The following is a 23052-nucleotide window of genomic DNA, read 5'->3' as shown; positions in this document are numbered from 1 at the left end:
CTGTAACGTAAAGTTTCTTTTAAGGTAAAACTACATTACACTAATAATTAATACGTTAAATATATGTTACACATAACATATATTCCTGTTGTCACACTTTATATTTTCTTAAACAAAATTTTTAAACATAGTTTACCAGAATCACTTTTATAAAGCATTACACAATTTCATATAATGATACAAATGTATCATATAATTTATACATTCTTAAATGAACAAAACCATTCTTTATATAAACGTATAACCTGTAACAATTAATATTGATTAGAATGACATTTTTTTATATGAAAGATAATACACCAACACAACGTATAACGCTAAATCATACATTTCTTACTCATTAAATACTAACGTATAACAGTTCATACATATTATGTTTCAACTATTTTTTAAGTGAATGTTATATTTCCCAGTCAACATAACACATATACCAATCAGTTGAAAATTATAGTGATATGGTTACAAAATATGATAAACAAAAAATTACACAATTTGTTCAAATACTATTAAATATTAAATGAACAAATGAAACTCAAATAGCAATCAAAAACCTTAAAATTAATTGTTCCAGCATTCCAAAGAAATCTAATTAATATGATTATACTGCTAAAAACATACAAACCATCAACATGAACAAAAACATAATATCTTCATCATGATTCCTTTGGAAAGAAACCACAAGTCCTACAATTGTGACCGTCTCTTCCGCATTTACCGCAGCGGTTTGAATTTGAAGACAATGATTCACTTGATTTCAGATGCCTTCCTTTTTTTGGCCTACCAGGAGGTCTTCGATATTTGAGCGCAAAACTTCTTCATCATCAACAAAACATGGAACATTCCAATCCTTCTTGTCTGGCATTGGAACTATCAGGAGTTCATATGTCTTCACTATGGTTTGTGGCCTGTACAATTCAGAGCAATAACGATCATAATCCTTTACATCCACATTTTTACTTTTTAATACGGCAATTTCATGTGGATAAGGTATTTCATCAATTTGATATCGGACACAATTGCATGTGCCACGCTCAATATCTACAATGTACCTCTGTCCTAAATCATAAACACAATAAAGATAACTCCTTGCTGGTTTAACTTGTTACCAAAAGGCATAACATGTTTCAGATACAAAAATATTAATATACACTTAATGTAAAACAAAGTTTCTGTTCCATAATTATTTTAACACATACCGTCATCCGCAAAGATTTAACACCATTATGAGTTAGAATTTCATCAAATCTTCTGCCAAGAGTTGTATTTGTGTACGATGCAATTTTGTTATTCTTACAATTCCATGCAGCAAATAAGATTCTAACTTCTTCTAGGAAACCTAGAATAGGAAGTTTTCTAGCCTCAACCAAACAATCATTAATACATTTGGCTATATTTGAAGTCATCATTCTACCTCTATTTACAGGAGAGTGACACCGAGCCCATTTTTCATACCCAACTTTCTCCAGATATGTTTTAACTCTATGATCAACCTTAGCAACCTTTGACATAATATATTCAAAATCTTCTCTTTTATAAGATTTATCCATGAAATAATAAAGGTCACTAAGTCTATCTTTGCTTTTCCTAAAATGGGTGCAAACGTTTTTTCATAAATGCCATATACAAGCTACATGAGGGACATTAGGATAAACAATGCTTACACCTTTTATGATACTTTCATTTCTGTCTGAAACAACATACATGTTGTCTCTTTCACCAAATGCCTCTTGAAACTTTTGAAAAAATCAAATCCACGCGTTGTCATTCTCCGAATCAACAACATCGTAAGCTAAAGGCAAAATACAACCTACATATAAATTTAAAAAGTCAATAATTTTTTAAAAAAAATAAACTCAAGGTTTGATTTATTATAAATAAAACATCAATGTATAAGATAATATAATATATATTAAATAACAAAATTAAAAAAAAATACCACACAAAAAAAATTAAACGCACATTACCTGCACCATCTAATGTGCTTGTCGATACAAATGTTCCTTCATATGGACCGCTTAAATGTGCCCCGTCAACAACAACAACAGGTCTACAAAATTCAAAACCCCTAATCATCGGACGCAATGCAATAAACAAGTATTTAAACTCGTTATCTGCTGCCTTATGCATCCGGATGTGCGATTGGGGATACACTTGGTTCAACATATATATATAACGGGGCATTTTTCTATATTCATCTGTTGGTCCACCTCTAAGCATCGGAATCGTCTTTTATTTTACGCGCCATGCTTTCATGTAGTTAATGTCGACTCCGTAAACAGCTTTCATCTCTTCTATAATGTCCGCGGGGGTGTGTATTCTTTTGTGATTGATTAATTTTGGGGCAGTAAATTCACTCGCAAAATTATTTGTCGCAACCACATTATTCAGCACTCGGTCCCTAAGACTGCAACTATGCTCTGAAATAAATGTTGTAATCACAAACAATTCTGATTCATTCATACAAGAGGCCTTCATGACCCACTGGCAATCTTCGTTACGACAAATGAGTACATAGCTGCATCAAAATATAAAAACTTAGTCATTGTATTAACTAAAAGTATTAATCTTGAAAATATAAAGAAAATAAATTTATTCCAGCAATTGCCCAGTAATATTATACATTTCTCTGCATGTACATTATACATACTTTTTTTAAATTAAAAAAAAAAATAATACAACACATTAATCAAAGAATTAAATTTCATAAAGTATGTATTCATGTTATCAGTAGATATCTGCAACAACAAATAAAGACTTAATCAATGTATAAAACAGAAATATTAAAAATTAAAATATTAATAACAAAAAAATAAAAACTTTCAATGTCACAGTTATATTATACATATCTCTGTAATGTATAATTTAAATTTACATTCAAAATTTTTACTTAAAAAAATAGTAATAACAGACAAACGAGTTCACAATCTATTAAACCAATGCATCATACATTTTTTCGCCTGGCACGATTTAATTATACATTACCCAACACATAAAATATCACATTATACATTCGTATGATAGCATTACATATCAACAGTTAACAAAAATACACAACATAAATTTCTTAACATAAAAAAAATCAATATGTTATAAGATCAGGAGATACAATTGACATCATACCTTTTTTTGTCAGATCGTTTCGCTTTTGTGTTGAATTCATTCGCTATTGCGTGTCTAGCCATTACTGAAACAAGAGTTTCCTTATCTTTGTATATCTGAATCACCATTATTTCAGTATTCTTGCAATCAGTAATGAAATTTTTAACTTCCACTTCAGGCACATATAGAGCATATTGAATATCCGTTTCAACAACTGTTAACGCAACCGAATCATATTCACTACACTCGATACACATTACAGAACCAGTGGCTTTATCAAACTCTATTTCACTATTGGCTTTGTCGCAACTTGAAATACAAAGCGAAAAATTAACCAAACCAGCAAGTTGTTTCTTTAACTCAACGTAAACCCTCACTCCATGGTCGTTTCTTATTACAATTGGAGAAGAGTTTCCTTCAACCACATATTTCACTTCAATTTTTTTACGCACTTCGTCTATATCCAACTCCATGGCGATAGTAGAAATCAATTTCAAGAAAGTAATACTTTCCGAAACAATTATTGTGTCGCTTTTGTATGACTTATAACTAGTTTCTGACTCCCAAATTCCAGAATGCCGCAGCAATATTGGGATATTCATGTTGCTTTTTTAATTTTTGAAGAACGTATGTAGAACAATTTTGTTGCTATTTGGGATTTTTTTTAAAGAAATTTTTTTCAGCACTAGAACCTTTTTCGTTTCCATATCTTCAATCAAATAATACATAAAATAAAATTTGACTTGTATTTTTTTTTTATTTTATTTTTTTGAAATTCAAATTTCAGTTACTATTTAATCCATATATGAGTTAATGATATCTAATTATTACTGTTAATTAAGGAACAGTGATATAATTACTGATTTCAATTACCTTAATTTTAGGAATAACAATTTTATTATACATTCCACCAAAGTATAATGTGTAGACGATTGTATGAATATATTTGCCAAAATTTAGAAGAGAGAAAATAAGAGGGAATTTTGTATAATTACTTTCTTAAACTAGGGGATTTATGTTGTTTGTACTTTTTGTAAATCCTAATGCCACTTCAGCTCTTTTAAAGGTTTTTCTATGTATATACGTATACAAGATTTTCAACCTAGGCGTGCAAATGCTGTTTAAAAGATCCACTGGATTTGCACGCCATATTTTGTAGCTAACAATTGACATTTAACTCTGAGTCCACCTCTAGTTATGAATTTGGTCTAAATCTAGCCATGCTACCTCCACCAGTTTTACATTAAGAAAAACCCAAAAATTAACTACTACGTATTTGTTATTTATCCATAAAGAAAACTAGTAAAAATAATTTGTTAAAATGGGCATACAGTACTAACGTACCAAGATTCACTGGTAAATAAAGAAACGCCGAAGATCTCATTGGAATACACAAGGAGCTCTTCTTGCGTACCAACCCAAGGTACTTGGTTTTCACACAAAGCCCAACATCTAGGCATCATGAATATATGATTATATTGGAACTAATACAAATTTTCATGTTGATACTAATTAACAAAATCAGAAGAGAAATGTCCCTAGGTGACAAGCTGGAAGTATTATATAGCAAATGACTGAATTGACAACAAATCAAAAGCCAACTGTTTGACAACATCTGATAATTTACACGAATTAACTAACCTATGTAGCAATACAGTAGAATGGGATCCACAAGCAGCATATGCGTTGCTTGAAAGGCCAATCTACAAGTGATACATCACACAATAGGAAAAAACAAAAACTGGAAAAAAATGGGTTAGGCTACAGCATTAGGGAGACCATTATTGTGAGTTTAAAGCTGTATACTGAGATCATCCAAGCTGAGACAGCCTTGTATCCGCAATCCGTGTTCATTTGCAAGATGCAACAAGCAAATAAAGCATAAATGAGGAGATATAGCATCAATCGATGTTGATGCTCTGCATTCATTTGGAAAAGCAGCCAATATGTGCTTAAAAGATACACCTTCCTGCACATTATGATATGAATATCCACTTGTCAAATATATTATACTGCAGAGAGAAGATGAAAATGAATCGTATGCTCATTCCAATACAACATTTTTCATTTGCTACTATTTAAGAAGAGCAAAAACGTGAAAAGTTTGACCTTTATGATCCTTGGTAAATACTAAATAGGTGTTTGGACATGATTTGGTTGAGATTTTCAAAAGGGCAGCATTTGAAGTTGAATAATGATATTTGGAAGTTAGAAATTATGTTTGAACATGAAAACAAAGTTGAAGTTTCGTGACTGAACTTGAAAAACACCTAAAACCTAAACTTCAAATTTAAAGTTGAATTAGAGGGACAACTTGATGACAAACAGTTATTTGAAATAATCTCCAAATATTATTTTAAATTTTGGAACCTATATCTATGGCAAATAAATAAATAAATAAATAATACCCACCTTATTTTTTGATATGGCACCATGAGAAGAATCAATTCTAAATTATGATGTATATTAGTGGAATTCTACATGGAAAAAATGCATAAATCTACTCCCGTCCAGGACAAAATCATGGAATCATTACTATGTTACCAAGAACACACTGCCACTGAAGTAAGAAGTTTGAACTTACCTTGTTTATCTAAAAAAAAAAAGGGAAGAAGAAGAAGATTGAACTTACCTCAATAGATGTTTGATTCAATTGGTCCCAAAGCGCTTCCTTAAGCGCTTGAACATCTACTTGTTTGGATGTTCTATCATACTGAACTTCAATCTTGTTTACCTGTTAATTCGGACAAGGTAAACTAGAGGTTTCAGTTTGCTTAAGAAGAAGCTCTTCATCTAGCAAATTCTACACTGAGGAACAAACTTAATTTCTCCTAGCAACTGTGCAAAGAAAGATGAAGTTTATCTGTTGGAATTAAGTTTCTGTTAAGCAAGCAATATGAACTTTAGACATTTTATCTCTCACATATCAAGTGACAGATTAAATGATTTGAAGTTTCTTTTCTTGCATTTTCAGCCTAAGGAAATAATGGAGCTAATACTCATTAGTTCCGTAAAGTCTTTATGAAGTATAATTTTTTTTCAACATGAACAATGACTTACAACCAGTAGTATCAAACAACCAAAACAAAAAGAAAAAAAACAGAGGTACAGCAAAATATTAAAAGAACAGCTAAAGTTACAGAGTTCTTAAAAGTAAAAAACATCGAAGAGGATTTTTGAAGCAACAGTGGCTGGTACTAATATATTTGGTAGTAATTAGTTTAGTAAAAGTCACTAAAATGTTTAGTTCTGCAGGAGATCTCAGTCTGTATGAATCATACTTGATCAATTGTTGGCCTAAGAGTTGAAAGTTACACTTGGAAAAATCTAGATTGCAGAACCACAAACATAAATAGTCAATATCTGCAAACAGGAACAAACCTGACGAGGCTGAGAGACAAGTGTACTTGACTCCTCCACATCACTAAATGTGTTGCCATCATCGAAAACCTCGGGAAATCCACCATCATCACCCCAAGATGGCATAGCTCCAAAATCCTCACTTTGTTGACCAGCTTCATCTAACCAAAGAACCAGCCAACTCAAGTCACATAATAACAATCATTTCATCTGTCACAATACGTAACATTCCTATTTCTTATATAAACTAGTAAATATACAGCAACAGGAGTTCCATATTACAATAGTGAGTAGAAGACAAAACATATGAAACATCGAGAAGCCAGTAGAGGGCATTCATATATAGGAAGTATGCTTTAGAAAAAATATTATTGCAAGCACTCTTCTAGATCCAACTCAAAAACATTAGCATAAAGTCATTCAAAGAACTTAATAGTCATCTTTGCTATGCCACATTACTGTCTAAATTCAACCTTGCAGTTTGAAATCAACTGCCAAAACAGAATCTATCACTCATAAATGTTGCACATATGCATAATTATGTCAAAGTTCAAAGTCTTAAGAGCTGATGGCCATAAAAGTTATCTCACCTGGGATTTGCTTTGCTTTCCTTCCAAGACACTAAGGCAAGAGAATACAGGCAATCAGAAAATATTTTTAACTAATCAGCAAATAACAAACTCGTCAAAGTGACTAGAGTTACCATGATATTGGGTCGGAGAAACAGTTTCACAAGATTCTCAGGTTGATAATGACAATCTTCTGGAAGTAATCTGTTACATGGTGTTCTATTTACTGGAAGGAGTAATAACTTGGGATTCTTCGGAGGAGCAAGGACATGTGATAGATCAGTGTCCAATGCTTTCATGAAATCAATTTCAGGTTCTGTTTTTTTGCTCTTCGTTTTCTTAGTCTTTACTGGTAATCCATCTTCATTGGAAGGCTCCTCTGAGACTGTAATTGTTAATGAGATATTAAACACCAAGCAAATTTCATACTGCAACAAATTTCTCCCGTGACTGGAGAAAGAATAGGGTTGGAAAAGTTGAAGTTCCCTTCAGAAGTCCTATGGAAGCTTACCTTTTACCTTCCGATACTTCCAATGATCAGGACCAGCCCAGAAATTGTGCTTTGAAGAAAATCCTAAACTTAAAAACAAATAATCATCAACTCTCTCAGACCTGTCATCATCATCAGCATCAGGAAAAGTAAATGGTTCACTGTCCTGCAAGACAAAGCACAACGAAATACCAAATCTCAATATTCTCAGTTCAAGGGCCTCAATTACAAATTACAAATTAGTGTTAAAGGCGGCAGTAAATAAGTGGTTTTGCCACCTCCTGTTGGTTTGATGAGATTCGATCAACATCGTGAGACCCCTGTTCCGACAAACTTATTCCATCATCATGATCCATCGGCCAGGCTCCACAATTGTCAAATGCATCATCATCCACATCTAGGCCAAATGATTCAGAAGTTTGTTCTGGTGGAGTCTGGCCAGAAAAATCTGTTTCAGCTGGCACTGGCTTCTCTCCGCTAAATTGACAAACTATATGCCTAAGACTGGGTGATATCTCATCCTTCTTCGGCATGTTCAACACCATTTCTTCTATACAATCTATACAAACAGAAAAGGTTTATAACAATCAATTGATAGTGGCACACATCTAAAGGAACTTCCAGCATCTAAAAGTATAATAATAATAAAAAATAAAAAAATAAAAAAAAACATAATTCCAAATCCACAAACCTTTAGTAAAAGATATATCAATTGAATCTGTTCTATCCTGCTGAATAGCTTCTGGTACAGACTTCCCAGGTATCTCGAACGAATCAAAAAGGACACGGCAATTACCATAAATTCCTAGGTTATTCAACAAAAGACCCTTCGCACCACCTTCATCAAACTGAGCTGATGTCTGATGATAAAGAGGATCTACAGCAAAAGCGGCTGCAAAATAGACAAATAACCGTTTTCAAGGTGAAAAAGATAGACTCAGAAGAAAAAGCAAGTAACAAAAATAGAAAGTGTGTATACCATCAAATTTCTTCACATTGAGAGAATCGAATGATGACTCTAGCGTTGATAAAGGAGATAACTGCAATTGCCACTAAAATTAATTTAGAAACAGTAAATTATTCTGTATTTCTTATTTCTTAAAGAAAGGAAGAGTATTAACCTTTCTTTCTTGCTCTTTTCTCGTATGTCCTTCCTCCTGGCCATTTTCAGCATTGGCATCCTCTACAACAGGATCTGGCATACAGACAAAATATTAAAGAGGCGGAAGTATTAATACATCAAGTCCGTGTGTGGCTCAGGAAACAGTCAGCACGCAGCCAAGGAGGCAAAGAGGAAGAGAGGAGAGTAAATAAGGGTCAAGAAGGTATTTGGAAGCATAACATAATAGATAGTCATTCCAATTTTGGAATGTCTTTCAATGATAAAGCACAGGTCTTAAAATAACAGATAAAAGCGGAAATAAATTCTGGTTGACAAAGTATTCTTCATGGAAGATTCAAACTAGAAAGACACGTAATTAATGGACCAAATGTCTAAATGAATTTTATTAAGATAACAAACATACCACCCCAACAATTAAGTTTAAAGAAAGCTGCCAATGATGTATAATTGTTTTGACAAGGCATTACCTTGCTAGAAACCTAACAAAGAGTTCATTGTTTACACAAATCAAACCTACCTGGTTCATTTGCATTACCAACACGATTGATTCCTCCAAGAACTTTATATGCCTCTGAATGTACTGAGTCCACCCTCATTGAATAAATCTTAACTCCAGCTTCAAGAGTACAACTTGCCTAAAATCATAAGTAGCAACAGACATGTAAGAATTGGATATTTGTAGCTGCCAACATCAGAATGAACTAAGATTTTAAGATTAGCATGGTTTGCATTTTCTATGTTACACGTGCAATGGCTGACATCAAATCCATTGGCCTTCTATTGTTCGTGTATAAGATTTAAGGAAGCATCATAGAAACATATCTAAATCTAACCCTACATACATACATAAGTTTGTATTGGAAATAAAATGAGGTATCTCAAAAGGTACTTCAGGCCAGGGTAATCACAAATGCTTAAATCTTCAATAGCCATTCAATCTTTCCATTAGAAATAGCTCATTATTAACATTAATATTTCCTATTCCTATCCAGTGGAGCCTCTTCACCAAAGACAAAAGATGATTTCTTTGTCTATATAAAGTGCAGTCGTCTTCCTTACACGTGGGTCAGTAGAGATCAAAACAAAAGGTCTTTATCCCGTATTCTATGAGTGTGTTTGGTTTTCTTTCTTAATGAACTTTTGTTATTTTTTGTGCTCCGAGTTTTATACTAGAAGAGTGATGCATCAATACCAGGTGAAGTCTCCTTAAGGAAAGTGTCATTGAAACCCCTCAAGCTAGGAGAGTTTCCTAATGTTTTTGTTACCAAGTATTTTCCATAATATTTCCAACAATATAACAGTTTAAACCCAACCCCATGAGTTTCCAATGATATGATAAAGAGACTACGCTTCATAAACATTGTTTAATTGTTCCGTGAATTAATAAAGAGATCAATCTTAAACAAAGTCTCCAACTTATACATGCTTCAAGAAAATTCCACGACAGTTACACAGCTAATGAATATCCGTAAACAGAAATAAAAAATAAAAAAAAAAAATACCTTCTGGAAATTGGTCTCGGAATCATTCTCTTGTTCAACTTTAACTATCTCACATAAATGATCAATTAGACCTAGCTCCCAAGTATTTTTCTGATTAATTTTCTGTATTCCAAAGTAATTCAAAATTTCACTGTAAAATCAAATCAAAATTCATATGTAATAAACAACTTTAAACCAAACCAAAAAAAAGCAGAAATGAGACATTTTCACTGGCGAGTTTGATGCAATTCTGGAAGAGTTCGAGAATCTGCTGCTTATCAAGGCAAGGATCTGCAGATGGAGGAGGTGCAGCAGCAGCCAGAGGTTTGCGGCGGATAACTGCAGCAGCGCGTGCGGCGCGTGCTTGAGCGCGTTCAAGTTTATCGTCATTGGAACCTAAGACGAATTTCATCGGAGAAAATGGACCTTTTAATCTGGAATTAGGGCTTAGGGCTTCGGCCATTTGCACAGTAGTCAACTTATAGATCGATCTAGTAGACGTGGTGAACCGGAAAGTGAACCGGTGGGAGAGGAGCGGGCGTGGGAGAGAATGGCGCTTTTTGGTTGCCGTTCGGATTTGGGAAAGTGATTTGTGTTTTTCCCACCTTTTGAATTTTGAATTTGGGATGCTGGCGGAAAGACAATTTGCTCTTTTTCTGTTTTTTATTTATTTCTATTTTATTCACCCGTAAAAAAATGCAGGGGGTGTCGGGTCATGTTTCATTGTGAAATTTTAAAAAAAAAAAAAAAAATCAAATTAAAAAGATATTAAAAGATTAGAGTTTGTTTAGTCATGAATATAAATTGAAATTGTATTTTGAATTTTTATGAGTAATTCAAAGTGAAAATAGTGAAAACGATGTTTTGTTGCTTTTCAAATTATTGAGAATTTCAAAAGTCAATTTCAAGATGAATTTTGAAATTTTATACAGTAATTTTTTGGGTCAAACGTTGCCACAATTCAAAATTCATCGCTAGTGGCACCCACATTAATTCTCCCGTGAGAGAACCATTAAACTCAAACTCAACACTTAACTAAATTTAGATAAATTAATTACTTCTTTACATAATTCAATATCTCAAAGTGTTTTAATAATAATACCAAATGGAGAATTAGATGAATGTCTAAAACAACCCCAAGAATCTGAAAGTTTGTATACCAAAACACCATAAATATTAACAAACGAGTTCAACCCAAAATAAAAAGAGAAAATATTCAAGTTTGAAAAAAGTGGAAAAGAACTAAATTTAGGACTCATGGTTACCCGTAAGATGTAGCTCGCCCTTGAGTCGGAATACAATATGATCTAAAGTTGAGATCTCAATGCAGTCGCTGAAAAATGTTCTGCACACAATAAAAGAAAAGGTAATATCAGTATAAAATCACTATATATTGGTAGAACTAATAATTACTTTTACCTCAATTATAAATTATTCAGCCTTTTTCAACCGACACCAAATAATTCAGTCAAGTATAATCAATATAGACAATAAACCAAGTCAGGATCATGACTATCGATCATTAACCAAGTCAACAACCATGACTCGATAACGACAACTTACACCTGATCTCAAATACACAAGTGAGTAGACAACAACTTATATGTTATTTCTTTATATCCATAGCCCGAACCATTCAAGGATCCAAATATAATCAACGATAATAACAGTAATCACAAAATTCATATCGTTCAAGAAATCATCACACCCACCAATGTCTTGTACACACATGTTAAAGGTTTTATGGTTGTCCATTATCCATGACCTACAGGGAACGAGCTATTATGTACCAATATCCCAGACATCTAGTATCTGACAATCTTATATCAATCATTCCTATAAAGATGCCCAAATATCAGTATATCCCATAATATTAAGAATAATTCCCGTGAAGATGTCCATTACTGGCTCATCTCACACTAATAACAACATATCCCGTAAAGATGTCCTTTACTGGCTCATCCCAAAATAATAGATAGCACAACAATCACAACTACCAATGAAAATAGAATAATTATACTTGTATAATCAACAAGTCTTTAATGTAATCTCATTATTTGCGATTAATACTTAGGTTATCATTCAACAAGTTATTTTTCTTGAATATGCTTAGCAAAAAGTATACGAAAAAATAGTTAACATGCACATATCAATCGAGTTGAATTTCCAACTATGTTTAACTATCACCCACCTCAATTCAATCTTGTACCACTTTAACAAGCTTGAGCCCTACCTCTCCGTGCAATTTTTGATTTGCTTGTGGTCTAAAAATAATAATATGATCACAAGCTAAGATTGGGAATTTTGCCAAGATAAAATGGTCAGTCCAGAATGAACCGATACTGGATCAGTCTGATATAAATGAGACTGAAATAAAAATCGATATTGAATTTAGCACGATCCGAATCAGGACTTCATCGTGATGGGTATTTCAAACTCACCATGGACCAGAGATCATTTCCTTAACTTAACCATGTGAGCACAATAAAGACAAATAATGGAAGCAACCAAACAATAATAAGAAAGATGGATAAACCAAAATGAAGGTTCTAAAAATCCAAACCAAATAACCACCCATACTTGTCCACAAAAGCCTTTAAAATCAGAATATCAAATTAGGTCGGGACATGCCCAGACAATGACAATGAAACCTTTCAATTTTCAATATATGAAAATAAACCTAATAAAATGACAAGATTTTTCGAAAGATGAAATCTCACCACTTCGCAGTAACTCAAAAGACAACCGCACCACCTAATGTTGTACATAGGTAACAAAAAGTATTCGGGCCCTACATCATGAAACGATGTAGCGTCCTAGGACGGTCAGTGGCATGTAACTCAGGGAAAGTGATAAAGTAATATCATTTCCAAAACTAATCAAAACCACATGCATACATTCATATATACATATATAGGATGTTGAGATAGGGACAAGAGCTATAAACATAAGATTTTTAAAGATTAACCTAGACTATATAGCTCTATCCATCCTAAGGCCACCCAGGGGCTATATGGGTTCAGTTTTTCCTGATGAAAAGGCCCAGTGCTGTTAGCTGCACAAATCGAGAAAAATCTGAGGAAGGGCCAAAGCCACCGAGGCATTAACCATTCCAATAAAAATATAATATATGTCCACTAAGTACACGGTCATATAGACTCCCACACCGGCAAATGTAATTTCCAATCTTAGTACCCCCGAGACCTCCACCTCCACGACGAGCTACATAACTCCCTTTAAGCCCAATTAAAATCATTTTGCATATAATCTCAACCATAAACCAATGAGTCTTATATTAAGCCATTTACCACTTGGTATCGTCATACCGATATGCTTACAAGCTTATATAATAATCCCATTCCACTTCAATTAACTAATTAACTCTCAAGTTCCTTTTATCATTCAAAATCATGGACACCAGGGTCTTTCAAATCCATTTGTTTACCCTTTTATCCATTAATAAGATGCAATAGCTTCAAAAGCAAGTTAAATCATGCAAATACCACATTTAAAACCAAATTCATAAAGGCAAGTTGAGGTTATTGTCATTACTAAACCAAATTCCATCAATTTTGGGAAACCTGTGTTCCTCATTCCAATTTCCATAACAATGCACCTATTTAGTCCAAAAAATATTTATTAAAGCATAAATCGCATATTTCAAACATGGGAAACCAATTTAAGCAACAACCAACCAAAAGCCGTCAATCCAATTTCAAACCCACAATTAAATCACATGAACAATCATTAAAATATACTCCCCTATTTAAAAAAGAATGACCTACTTTGACTTGACACAAAGTTTAAGAAAATAAAGAAGATTTTTAAATCTTGTGGCCTTAAATTAAAGTTGTGTCAAATGTACCAAAATGGCCTTTAATCTTGTGGTCCTAAACATGGCATGTGGAAAGTCGAAATTAAAGTATTGCCAAAAAAGGAAAGGGATCATTCTTTTTTAAACGGACTAAAAAGGAAAGTAGGTCATTCTTTTTTAAACAGAGGGAGTATACCATAGTATAAAATTCAAGTTAGGGATGAGTGACATGCCTAAAACACCAAAGAAATTGGAAGAAATCTGAAGTTTAGAGCCTAATTGATAAATCACATGGAACCCTTAGTGTTCTTACCTAGAAAGTTAAAGAAATGAGAGAAATTATGTTTTTGATTTGATAATGGGTGTAAAGGGGATCACTGAGGTGTTTTTATGTCGTGGGAATAGTGTAAAGGAAGCAAAAGACCAAAATATCCTTAATTTAAAATGTGCAGGAAAACAACGTCTAATCGTCACGGATTATGTAACGACTCATGAGGTCTGACCATGAGTAATCACCTGGACTTGTGATTTGAGTATCAAAATCTCGGCCATTCACTGTTATGGCCATGAGTCCCTCTTAACGGCTCGTTATCTGACATTATGAGTCACCACAAGGAGTCATGGTTAAGGCAGGCTCTAGGTAAACCTTACTGGTGAGACCACGAGTCCTTACCTAACGACCTGTGATGAGTGACTATGACTCGTCACCCAAGTCATTACCCGAGTAGTGCGTACAGCTCTCAGAAAATTTCAGAGTCTAGAATCTGTGGTATTACATTATCCCCCCTTAGGATCATTTGTCCTCGAATGAGGAGTTAGGACACCCTTAGCACGATAAAAGCGATAAAGCAACCACAATCCAAGGATGATTTCAAAAATAATAAGAATTAAATAAATCCGTACCTCAAACGTCTTTACCTGTCACCAAAAGTAAGAACGGGTATTTGGCTTTCATATCTTTCTCAGCTTTCCATTTAGCTTATTCCACCCTTTGGTTCCTCCAAAGAACATTCACCAAAGCTACATACTTGGTCTTACCTATTTAATATTTCAATCGGGACCTCCTCATAAGACAGTGAGTCCTTAATACCAACATCCTCCATAGGCACAATCAATGAAGGATCCCCCCCACATTTTTTCATCATAGATACATGGAAAATGGGATGAATCGAAGCCAAGCTCGTGGGTAAATCTAACTTGTAAGCAACATTCCTAATTTCTCTCACAACCTGATACAGATCAATGTAACAGGGACTGAGTTTCTATTCTTCCCAAACTTCATCACTCCTTTCTTAAGAAAAACCTTAAAAACACTCGATCACTAACCTCGAACCAACTCCCCCTGCCTCACATCTGTATAAGACTTTTGGTAACTTTGAGCAGTCTTAAGTATTTCTCTAATCACCTTTACCTTCTCCATGACTTGGTGAACCAAGTCAGGACCAAACAATCTAGTCTCACTAACATCAAAACACCCACTAAGAGACCTATACCTCCTACCATATAGAGATTCAAAAAGAGCCATCTAGATACTAGAATAATAACTACTACTATAGGCAAACTCAATAAGAGGTAAATAGTTAACCCAACTTCCCTTAAAATCAATCACACAGGCCCTTAGCATATCCTCTAAGTCTAAATAGTCTGCTCTGCTTGCCCTTCCGTTTGAGGATGGAAAGAGGTGCTAAGGTTCACTTGTGTCCCAAAACCTTTATGAAATGAATACCATAAGTGAGAAAATAATTGTGCACCTCAATATGAAATGATGAACATTGATGCTCCATGCAACTTTACTATCTCCTGAATAAACAACCTAGCATAATCTTCTCCTGATAGGTAGTCCTCACAGGCAAGAAATGAGCACTTGGTCATCCTATCCACAGTGACCCAAATCGAATCATATTGATTTTGAGACCGCGGAAGACCCATAACAAAATCCATATTGACCATCTCCCACTTCCATATGGGAAACTCTATCTCTAGAGACATGTCTCCAAGTCTCAAATCTTCCACTTTGACTTGTTGACAAACCATACACTTGGCAACAAAATTTGCCATATCTCTCTCCGTATAATTCCACTAGTAGATTTTCTTTAAGTCATAATATATTTTAGTCGACCACGGATGAACTGTATATCAGGACTCATGATCCTCAATCAAAATCCTTTCATGCAGCCCGTCAACATCAGGAACACACAACCTCTCTTGATACCTCAAAATGTCATCTTCTCCAATCTCAAAATCCATAACCTTTTATTGACCCACATCATCCTTAATCTGCAGAAGTATGGGATCCAAAGCCTGTTTCTTTTTCACCCCAGCACCAAGAGATGACTTAACCACCTTCTGTACAATCACCCCTCCTTCCTCGGAATCCAAGAGGCCAACCGGTGAATATCCTTCACCAATCCTCATTTCTCCTTATCCACATGAGATAAGCTTCCTATTGAAAACTTTCTAAAAGCATCAACAACAACATTAATGTTACCTGGATGGTAGTGCAAACTCATATTATAATCCTTAAGTAATTTGAGCCACCGCCTCTACCTGAGATTCAGCTCCTTCTGAAAAATACATACTACAAGCTTTTATGATCTGAATAAATATCCACATGCACCCCATACAGATAATGGTGTCATACATTTAAAGTAAAAAACACAACTGCCAACTCTAGATCGTGAGTAAGGTAATTCCCCTCTTAAACCTTAAGTTGCCTTGAGACATAGGCTACAACCTTACCATGGTGTATCAACACATAACCCAGTCTCGCTCAGGACATATCGTAATGCACAACAAACCAATTAGTACCCTCATTTCAAAACTAGCGCAAAAGTTAATTTATTCTTCAACCTCTCAAAACTACCTTCACACGCATCGAACCACAAAAACTTAACCTTTTTTGTAAGTTAACTTCATCAGCGGAGTAGAAATAGAAGAAAAACTCTCCACAATTCTCCTGTAATCCCCATCCAAGCTCAAGAAGCTCGTAATATCAATTTGAATCGTGGGTTTACGCTAAACCTATCAAACGGGTTGGTTTGATCCGGCCCAACTCGGCCCACTTAGAAGCCCGACCTGGTCATCCCCCGGGCTACAGGGCTGCCAGCCCTAGGCTGGGCCAACTTTTTTTGGGGCCCGGACCGGCCTGGTTTTTTTAAAAAAAAAAAAACTAGAATTAGCCGTTTGGGCCACAAGTAGCCATTGGGCCCAACGGCTATATACCGTTTGGAGCCTCAAACGGCTCTTTGGCCCTTTTTTTTTTAAATTCTAATTTTAAAAAAAAATTAAATCCAAAAAATTGCCTATAAATACCTTACACTTTCAAATTATTTTTCACACAATTTTCACTCTCTCAAATATTCTATATATCTCCTAAAGTGCTCAATTTTATCTTTTAATTTTGCGATTACAAATACGAGTGGAAGTTTTCTAAAGTTATAACTTTTGGATACTTTCAAAATTTGGTATTGTCGCTCCATCTCTTACTTTATTTTTTAATTAGTATATTAATTGTTGAATATTTATTTATTATTTTTGTGTATTTTAAATTTTTTTAAATCTGATTTATATTATGGATAAATTAAGAAACCTTGATAAAAGTGTCAAAAAATTTTGTCTCAAAAGTGGTAGTGGTAGTAAAAAGCGAATTACTAGCGGTAGAGGTAGTTCAAGTAATAGATATACCTGTGTGCCTCAGGTACCGCTTAGTCAACCTTTTGAGGAAGAAGTAGGTGTAGGTGCTCATGATATGAATTATTTAGAAGCTCAGAAAAATTACGGTATAGAAGAAGAAAATAAAGTAGATGCAGTTAATTTAGATGAAGATGATAAAAATATTGGTGAGACACCCACAGTTGAAAATGCTAATGTTAGATCTGAATCAGTTAATCATCCTCACTGTCCTTACCGTGCCTCAAGAGCTCGTAGAATAATTAGTATTGCATGAGAATTTTTTACACGTATAGAAGGAGAAACTAAGGTGCAATACAATATTTGTCAACAAGTATATGAGCATAAAAGAGGAGGCAATCAAGGAGTACGGGTACGTTAATGAGACATATAAGAGAGAATCACCAAAGAGAGTTATTTATTGCAAAAGGTGGTGAGGCTGTTAGTGGGCCAACACAAACTAGAATGAACCCAACAGGCGAGCAGGAAATTAAAAACTATAATAAATTAAGGTACCGGGAAGAAATAGCAAAAATGATAGATGTGGGTGTTTGCCTTTCACTTTTCCTTCTTCGGATGCTTTTATTCATTATATTCAAGCAATTTATAATCTTATGTTTAATGGTATTCCTAGAAGTACTTGTCGAACCGATACTTTTAGACTTCATTCAGAATATGTTTATTATTTATCTACATTGTTAAAAAATATTCAATGTAGAATGACTCTAACTTATGATCTTGGTCGTGCTGTTAATAGAAATAATTATTTAACCATTACCTGTCACTTGATAGATAATAATTTTGTTATGCAAAAACGTCTTCTAGTTTTTTTATATGATGAAGATCGTAGACATATTGGAGAATTTATTGTTGGATCTATTAGTAAAGTTGCAGAATTTTATGGTATTGAAAGAAAAGTCATATGTATTGCTTTTGATAATGCTTCTAACAATAACACTACTATTGAAAAGTTAAAAAATGATCTCCCTCCATCGTTACATGAAATATTTCATGTTAGGTGTGCTTGTCATATATATATAATTTAATTGTAAAAGATAGTCTTGAATTTTTTCAGTTTTATATTGAAAAGATCCGGCTTGTTGTTGGCTTTATTCAAGAAAATAATCCAAAAAAAAGAGTGAGAAAATTTAATGTTAAATGTGAACAAAATGGACTTACGCTGATATTTACGCCTGAAGAATGTGATACTAGATGGAATGCTACGTATGATTATTTTAAAACTTGTCTTGCTTATAAAATTCCTATTACATTGACTTTTAACCAATTTTGTGGTTTATTTGCTAATTCGGCCGAATGTATGCTAAATGATTCTGTTTGGGCTGCAATTGATGATCTTGTTAAGTTTTTAAATTTTTTTTATATAGCTATGGTTGAATTTTTCGGTGCTTATTATCCTACTTTTTGTATTATTTTAGTCTATTTAGTCGATATTTCTGATTTGCTCAAAGAATTTAAGAATAAAGAAGGTTACAAAGTTGTTAGTGCTATATTTGTTAAATTTTAAAAATATTTTTTCCGATTCCCCCTATTTACTTGGTTGGTGCTATACTAAATCCATGTATGCAATTTAATACTATGTGCTACTTTAGTACTCTTATTTATTCTAACTTAGAGATAAATGCTAACAATGATTATGAAGATGAAGAACAAGAACAACCAGATTTGTTTACGGCTATGAATGATGCAGACCTTTACTTAGAAAAATTATATAACCATTATGCCGAATTACTTGTGTAGCTGTGCCGACAAATATCACTCCAACTGTCGCTCCTCATCCCGAGGAGTCATCATCTTCTAAAAAAGCAGCACATAGTGGTTTTCCTGATTACTTTTATGATTTAAATATTTGGAACAACGTTGAGGCGAGAACTTACACAACAACTTCTCAGGAAGAGCTTAAGTATTATCTTCGAACATCGGTAAAGGATCGTAGACGACGGATCAACACGTTGGATTAGTGGAAGAATAATGGAAGACAATATCCTATGCTTTCAAGATTAGCTAGATATATATTGAATGTTTCAATGTCAACCATTGCATCGGAGAGCGCATTTAGTCAAGGACGACAACAACTTGGGGACAACCGACACTCATTGGGGAGCAATGCTATAAATGTTCTAGTTTACCTCAGAGATTGAACTAGAGCGGAACAAATAAATCAAGGAATTGAGGTGGAGCTGAAAGATGAACATAATCTTGAAGAAATTATGACTTCAAGGAAGAACTCAGCACAATCAAGTCCAATGCATGGTTTTGCCCCCATTGATTTTGACTATCCTATGCCAGTTTTCGTTAATATTAACATGAATGAGTTGGAAAATAAGATGCAAAATTTGTAGATTTTTCATTCATGTAAATCATAAATTTTGGGTTATTTTGCAATCAATAAAATACAACATTCATTCACTCCTTACTTTATAATTTTTTTAAATTTAAATTGAATTTCTAGTTTGAATTAAATACTTAGTTTTAATATATTACTAATTTACTATCAAACTTTACACTAAGTAATAGACAATTAAACATAACAAACATATATACACATAATGAAAAAATAAATTTCTTTTAAGTTCAAAACCTTAAGTATTATTATACTATGTAGCATATTTTCTATAGTCTTTAAATTATATATATTTAATATTTTAACATATACATAGTGTATATAGGTTGTATGTATATCATTTCAACTTTCAAGTGATATTTTATGTAGTATATAGTCTACATATATGTGTACATATTTTTTATATATTAAAATAGTATATAGTTAACGTGTATATGTTTTTAAAGTAGTATAATGTGTAGTGTATATATGACTATATGTTATATGTGTATATATTTTCCAAAGTAGTATGTATATACTATATAGTGTATATATGTTGTATGTATATTATTTAAAGCCGTACATATATTGTATTGTATTTCTACGTATATATGTGTATATATTTTCAATAGACTCTAAAACAGTTTATATTTAACGTATACATGTGTATATGTTTTCTATAGTAGTATGTATATAGTGTATATATGCTGTATGTATATTATTTAAAGTAGTACATATATTGTATATATTTTCAATAGACTCTAAAGTAGTATATATATTTAACGTATACATGTGTATATGTAATTATGTATTCAAATTTTCAAAAGTAGTATATATATATAGTGTATGTATGTTGTATGTATATTATTTAAAGTAGTACATATATTATATCGCACATATATATGTGTACATATTTTGTATACACTCTAAAGTAGTATATATATTTAACGTATAGTTGTATACATGTGTATATGTGTATATGTTTTCTAATGTAGTATATATATAGTGTATATATATTGTGTGTATATTGTGTAACGTATTTAAAATGTATATAGGTGGGTATATATAGTGTATATTGAAAAAAAAACTTTAATTTCATTTTTTTTATGTTTGACCAGTTTTGACCGGGTTGGACCGCTAAACCCTTAATGGACCTATCCCGGTTTATTTTTTGAAAAATTACTATTGGGCCCAAAGCTGAACCGACCCGTTAACATAGGCCCAGAACCAGACAGGACTACGAACCGGTAAAAAAATGGGCTAGATTCGGGTTGACCCAGCCGGACCCCATTGATAGACTTAGTTTAGGCCACCACTTAACTACCTCAATTTTTTGTGAATCCACCTTGATTCTCTCACTAGAAACCACATGCCCAAGAAATGTCACAACATTAAGCCAAAATTCATACTTAGAGAATTTCGCGTATAACTTCTGGTCTTTATGAATTTGCAACACAATTTGGAGGTGATTGACATGGTCCTCCTCACTCTTAGAGTACACCAAGATGTCATCAATGAATACTATAACAAACCAATCCAGAAACTAATTGAACACTCAATTCATAAAATCTATGAAAGCAGCTGGAGCATTGGTCGACCCAAATGACAATAATTAAAAACTCATAATGGCCATACCGGGTCCTAAAAACAATCTTGGGAATATCAACCTCCCTAATTTTCAACTGATGATAACCCGAGCGGAGATCAATCTTAGAAAAACATCTGGCACCCTGAAGCTGATCAAAAAGATTATCAATCCTAGGGAAAGGATACTTATTTTTTACCATAACATTATTCAATCGACGATAATCTATACACATTCGAGAAACCCATCTTTCCTTCACACGAAGTATAGGAGCACCCCACGAAGAAACACTAGGACGAATAAAGTCCTTATCAAGAAGATCTTTTAAATGTTCCTTAAGCTCCTTCAATTTAGCTGGAGCCATCCTATAAGAAGGAATGAAAACGGGATGGGTATTTTGTAGAAGATTAACCCCAAAATCTATCTCCCTTTCGGGAGGAATCCAAAAATATCATTAGGAAATACTTTTGGAAACTCATTTACCACAGGGACATATTGCAACGAGAGACCATCAGAACTAGAATCCTTAACCCAAACTAAGTGATACAGATATCCTCTCGACATCAACTTTTGAGCTCTAAGATACAAAATAAACCTCTCTTTGGGTAGTAACGAACTTCTCTCCTATTCAATTATCGGTTCACTAGGAAAATGGAAACTGGCCTTTCGGATCCTACAATCTAAAGAAACATAGCACGGATAAAGCCAATCCATCCCCGAGATTACATCAAATCCACCATATCACATCTATCAAATCCACCAATGTTTTTCTATGAAAGGTGGACACCACACAACCCCTATAGATTTTTTTAGCAACCATGGAATCAACCACCAAGGTAGATACAACTAAGGGGTTAGAAATATTTTTAGGACCAAAATTAAAGTATACAACCACATAAGGGGTCCCATAAGAAAGGGTAGAACCCAGATCAAGCAAATAGTAGACATCACGGGAGAAGAGCTGTAATATACCAGTGACAACATCAGGTGATGACTTGAATTCTTGGAAAGTAGCAAGTTCATAAAGATGATTCCAGCCAGTGTCGGAGCTAGTACCTGAAGTTGCACCCTTGGATGCAAGAGTCGAAAAAAAAAGCAATCGAGACCTTATTCACTCCCCTAGCAACCTTAGCTGAAGGATAGTGTTGTCGCATATGTCTAGGCTGACCACAATTAAAACATAGATTCTTTACCTCCTCATAATAACCATAATAAAGCTGTTGTAATGCCCTAAAAATGGGTTTCGAGATGCATACGATGCTCAGAACTACAAGTAGTCCTGAGCTAACCCTGTAAGCCTATTACACATTCTAAAACTCAAAGTAAAGAAAATATAAGCATGCAAAACACTAAAATACTGAATAACTATTTGAACTGGACTAAGTTTAAATGAACACAATGTCTGAAAGTACTTAACTAGGAAATCTGAACAACCAACACTGTAAAACTGAAATGTATCTAATAGTCGGACAAGCCTCTAACACTACTGCTAGAGAGTCACAGGGATAGATCCCCAGCTGA

The 23052-nt window shown here is 33.7% G+C and overlaps 2 protein-coding genes across 2 annotated transcripts; both read right to left on the bottom strand.

Moving 5' to 3' along the window:
- Nucleotides 1-754: 754 nt before the first annotated feature.
- LOC107865469 lies at nt 755-1508 on the bottom strand. The gene is made up of 2 exons (XM_016711724.1): nt 1197-1508; nt 755-1051 (listed from the first exon to the last, which is right to left on the bottom strand). The coding sequence occupies exons 1-2, from the start codon at nt 1506-1508 to the stop codon at nt 755-757; spliced, it is 609 nt and encodes a 202-aa protein (XP_016567210.1).
- A 3126-nt stretch (nt 1509-4634) lies between these two features.
- LOC107865468 (condensin complex subunit 2) lies at nt 4635-10786 on the bottom strand. The gene is made up of 13 exons (XM_047415313.1): nt 10346-10786; nt 10144-10245; nt 9159-9276; nt 8640-8713; nt 8498-8558; nt 8210-8410; nt 7797-8077; nt 7540-7684; nt 7163-7413; nt 7050-7080; nt 6481-6620; nt 5732-5833; nt 4635-5068 (listed from the first exon to the last, which is right to left on the bottom strand). Exons 1-13 carry the CDS (start codon nt 10583-10585, stop codon nt 4892-4894), a joined length of 1923 nt encoding a protein of 640 aa, XP_047271269.1. The 5' UTR covers nt 10586-10786; the 3' UTR covers nt 4635-4891.
- Between the last annotated feature and the right edge of the window lie 12266 nt (nt 10787-23052).

The sequence above is a fragment of the Capsicum annuum genome, chromosome 7 (assembly GCF_002878395.1).
Source record: "Capsicum annuum cultivar UCD-10X-F1 chromosome 7, UCD10Xv1.1, whole genome shotgun sequence".
Taxonomy (NCBI): Eukaryota; Viridiplantae; Streptophyta; class Magnoliopsida; order Solanales; family Solanaceae; genus Capsicum; species Capsicum annuum.
This window is presented reverse-complemented; position numbering and strand designations above follow the sequence as displayed.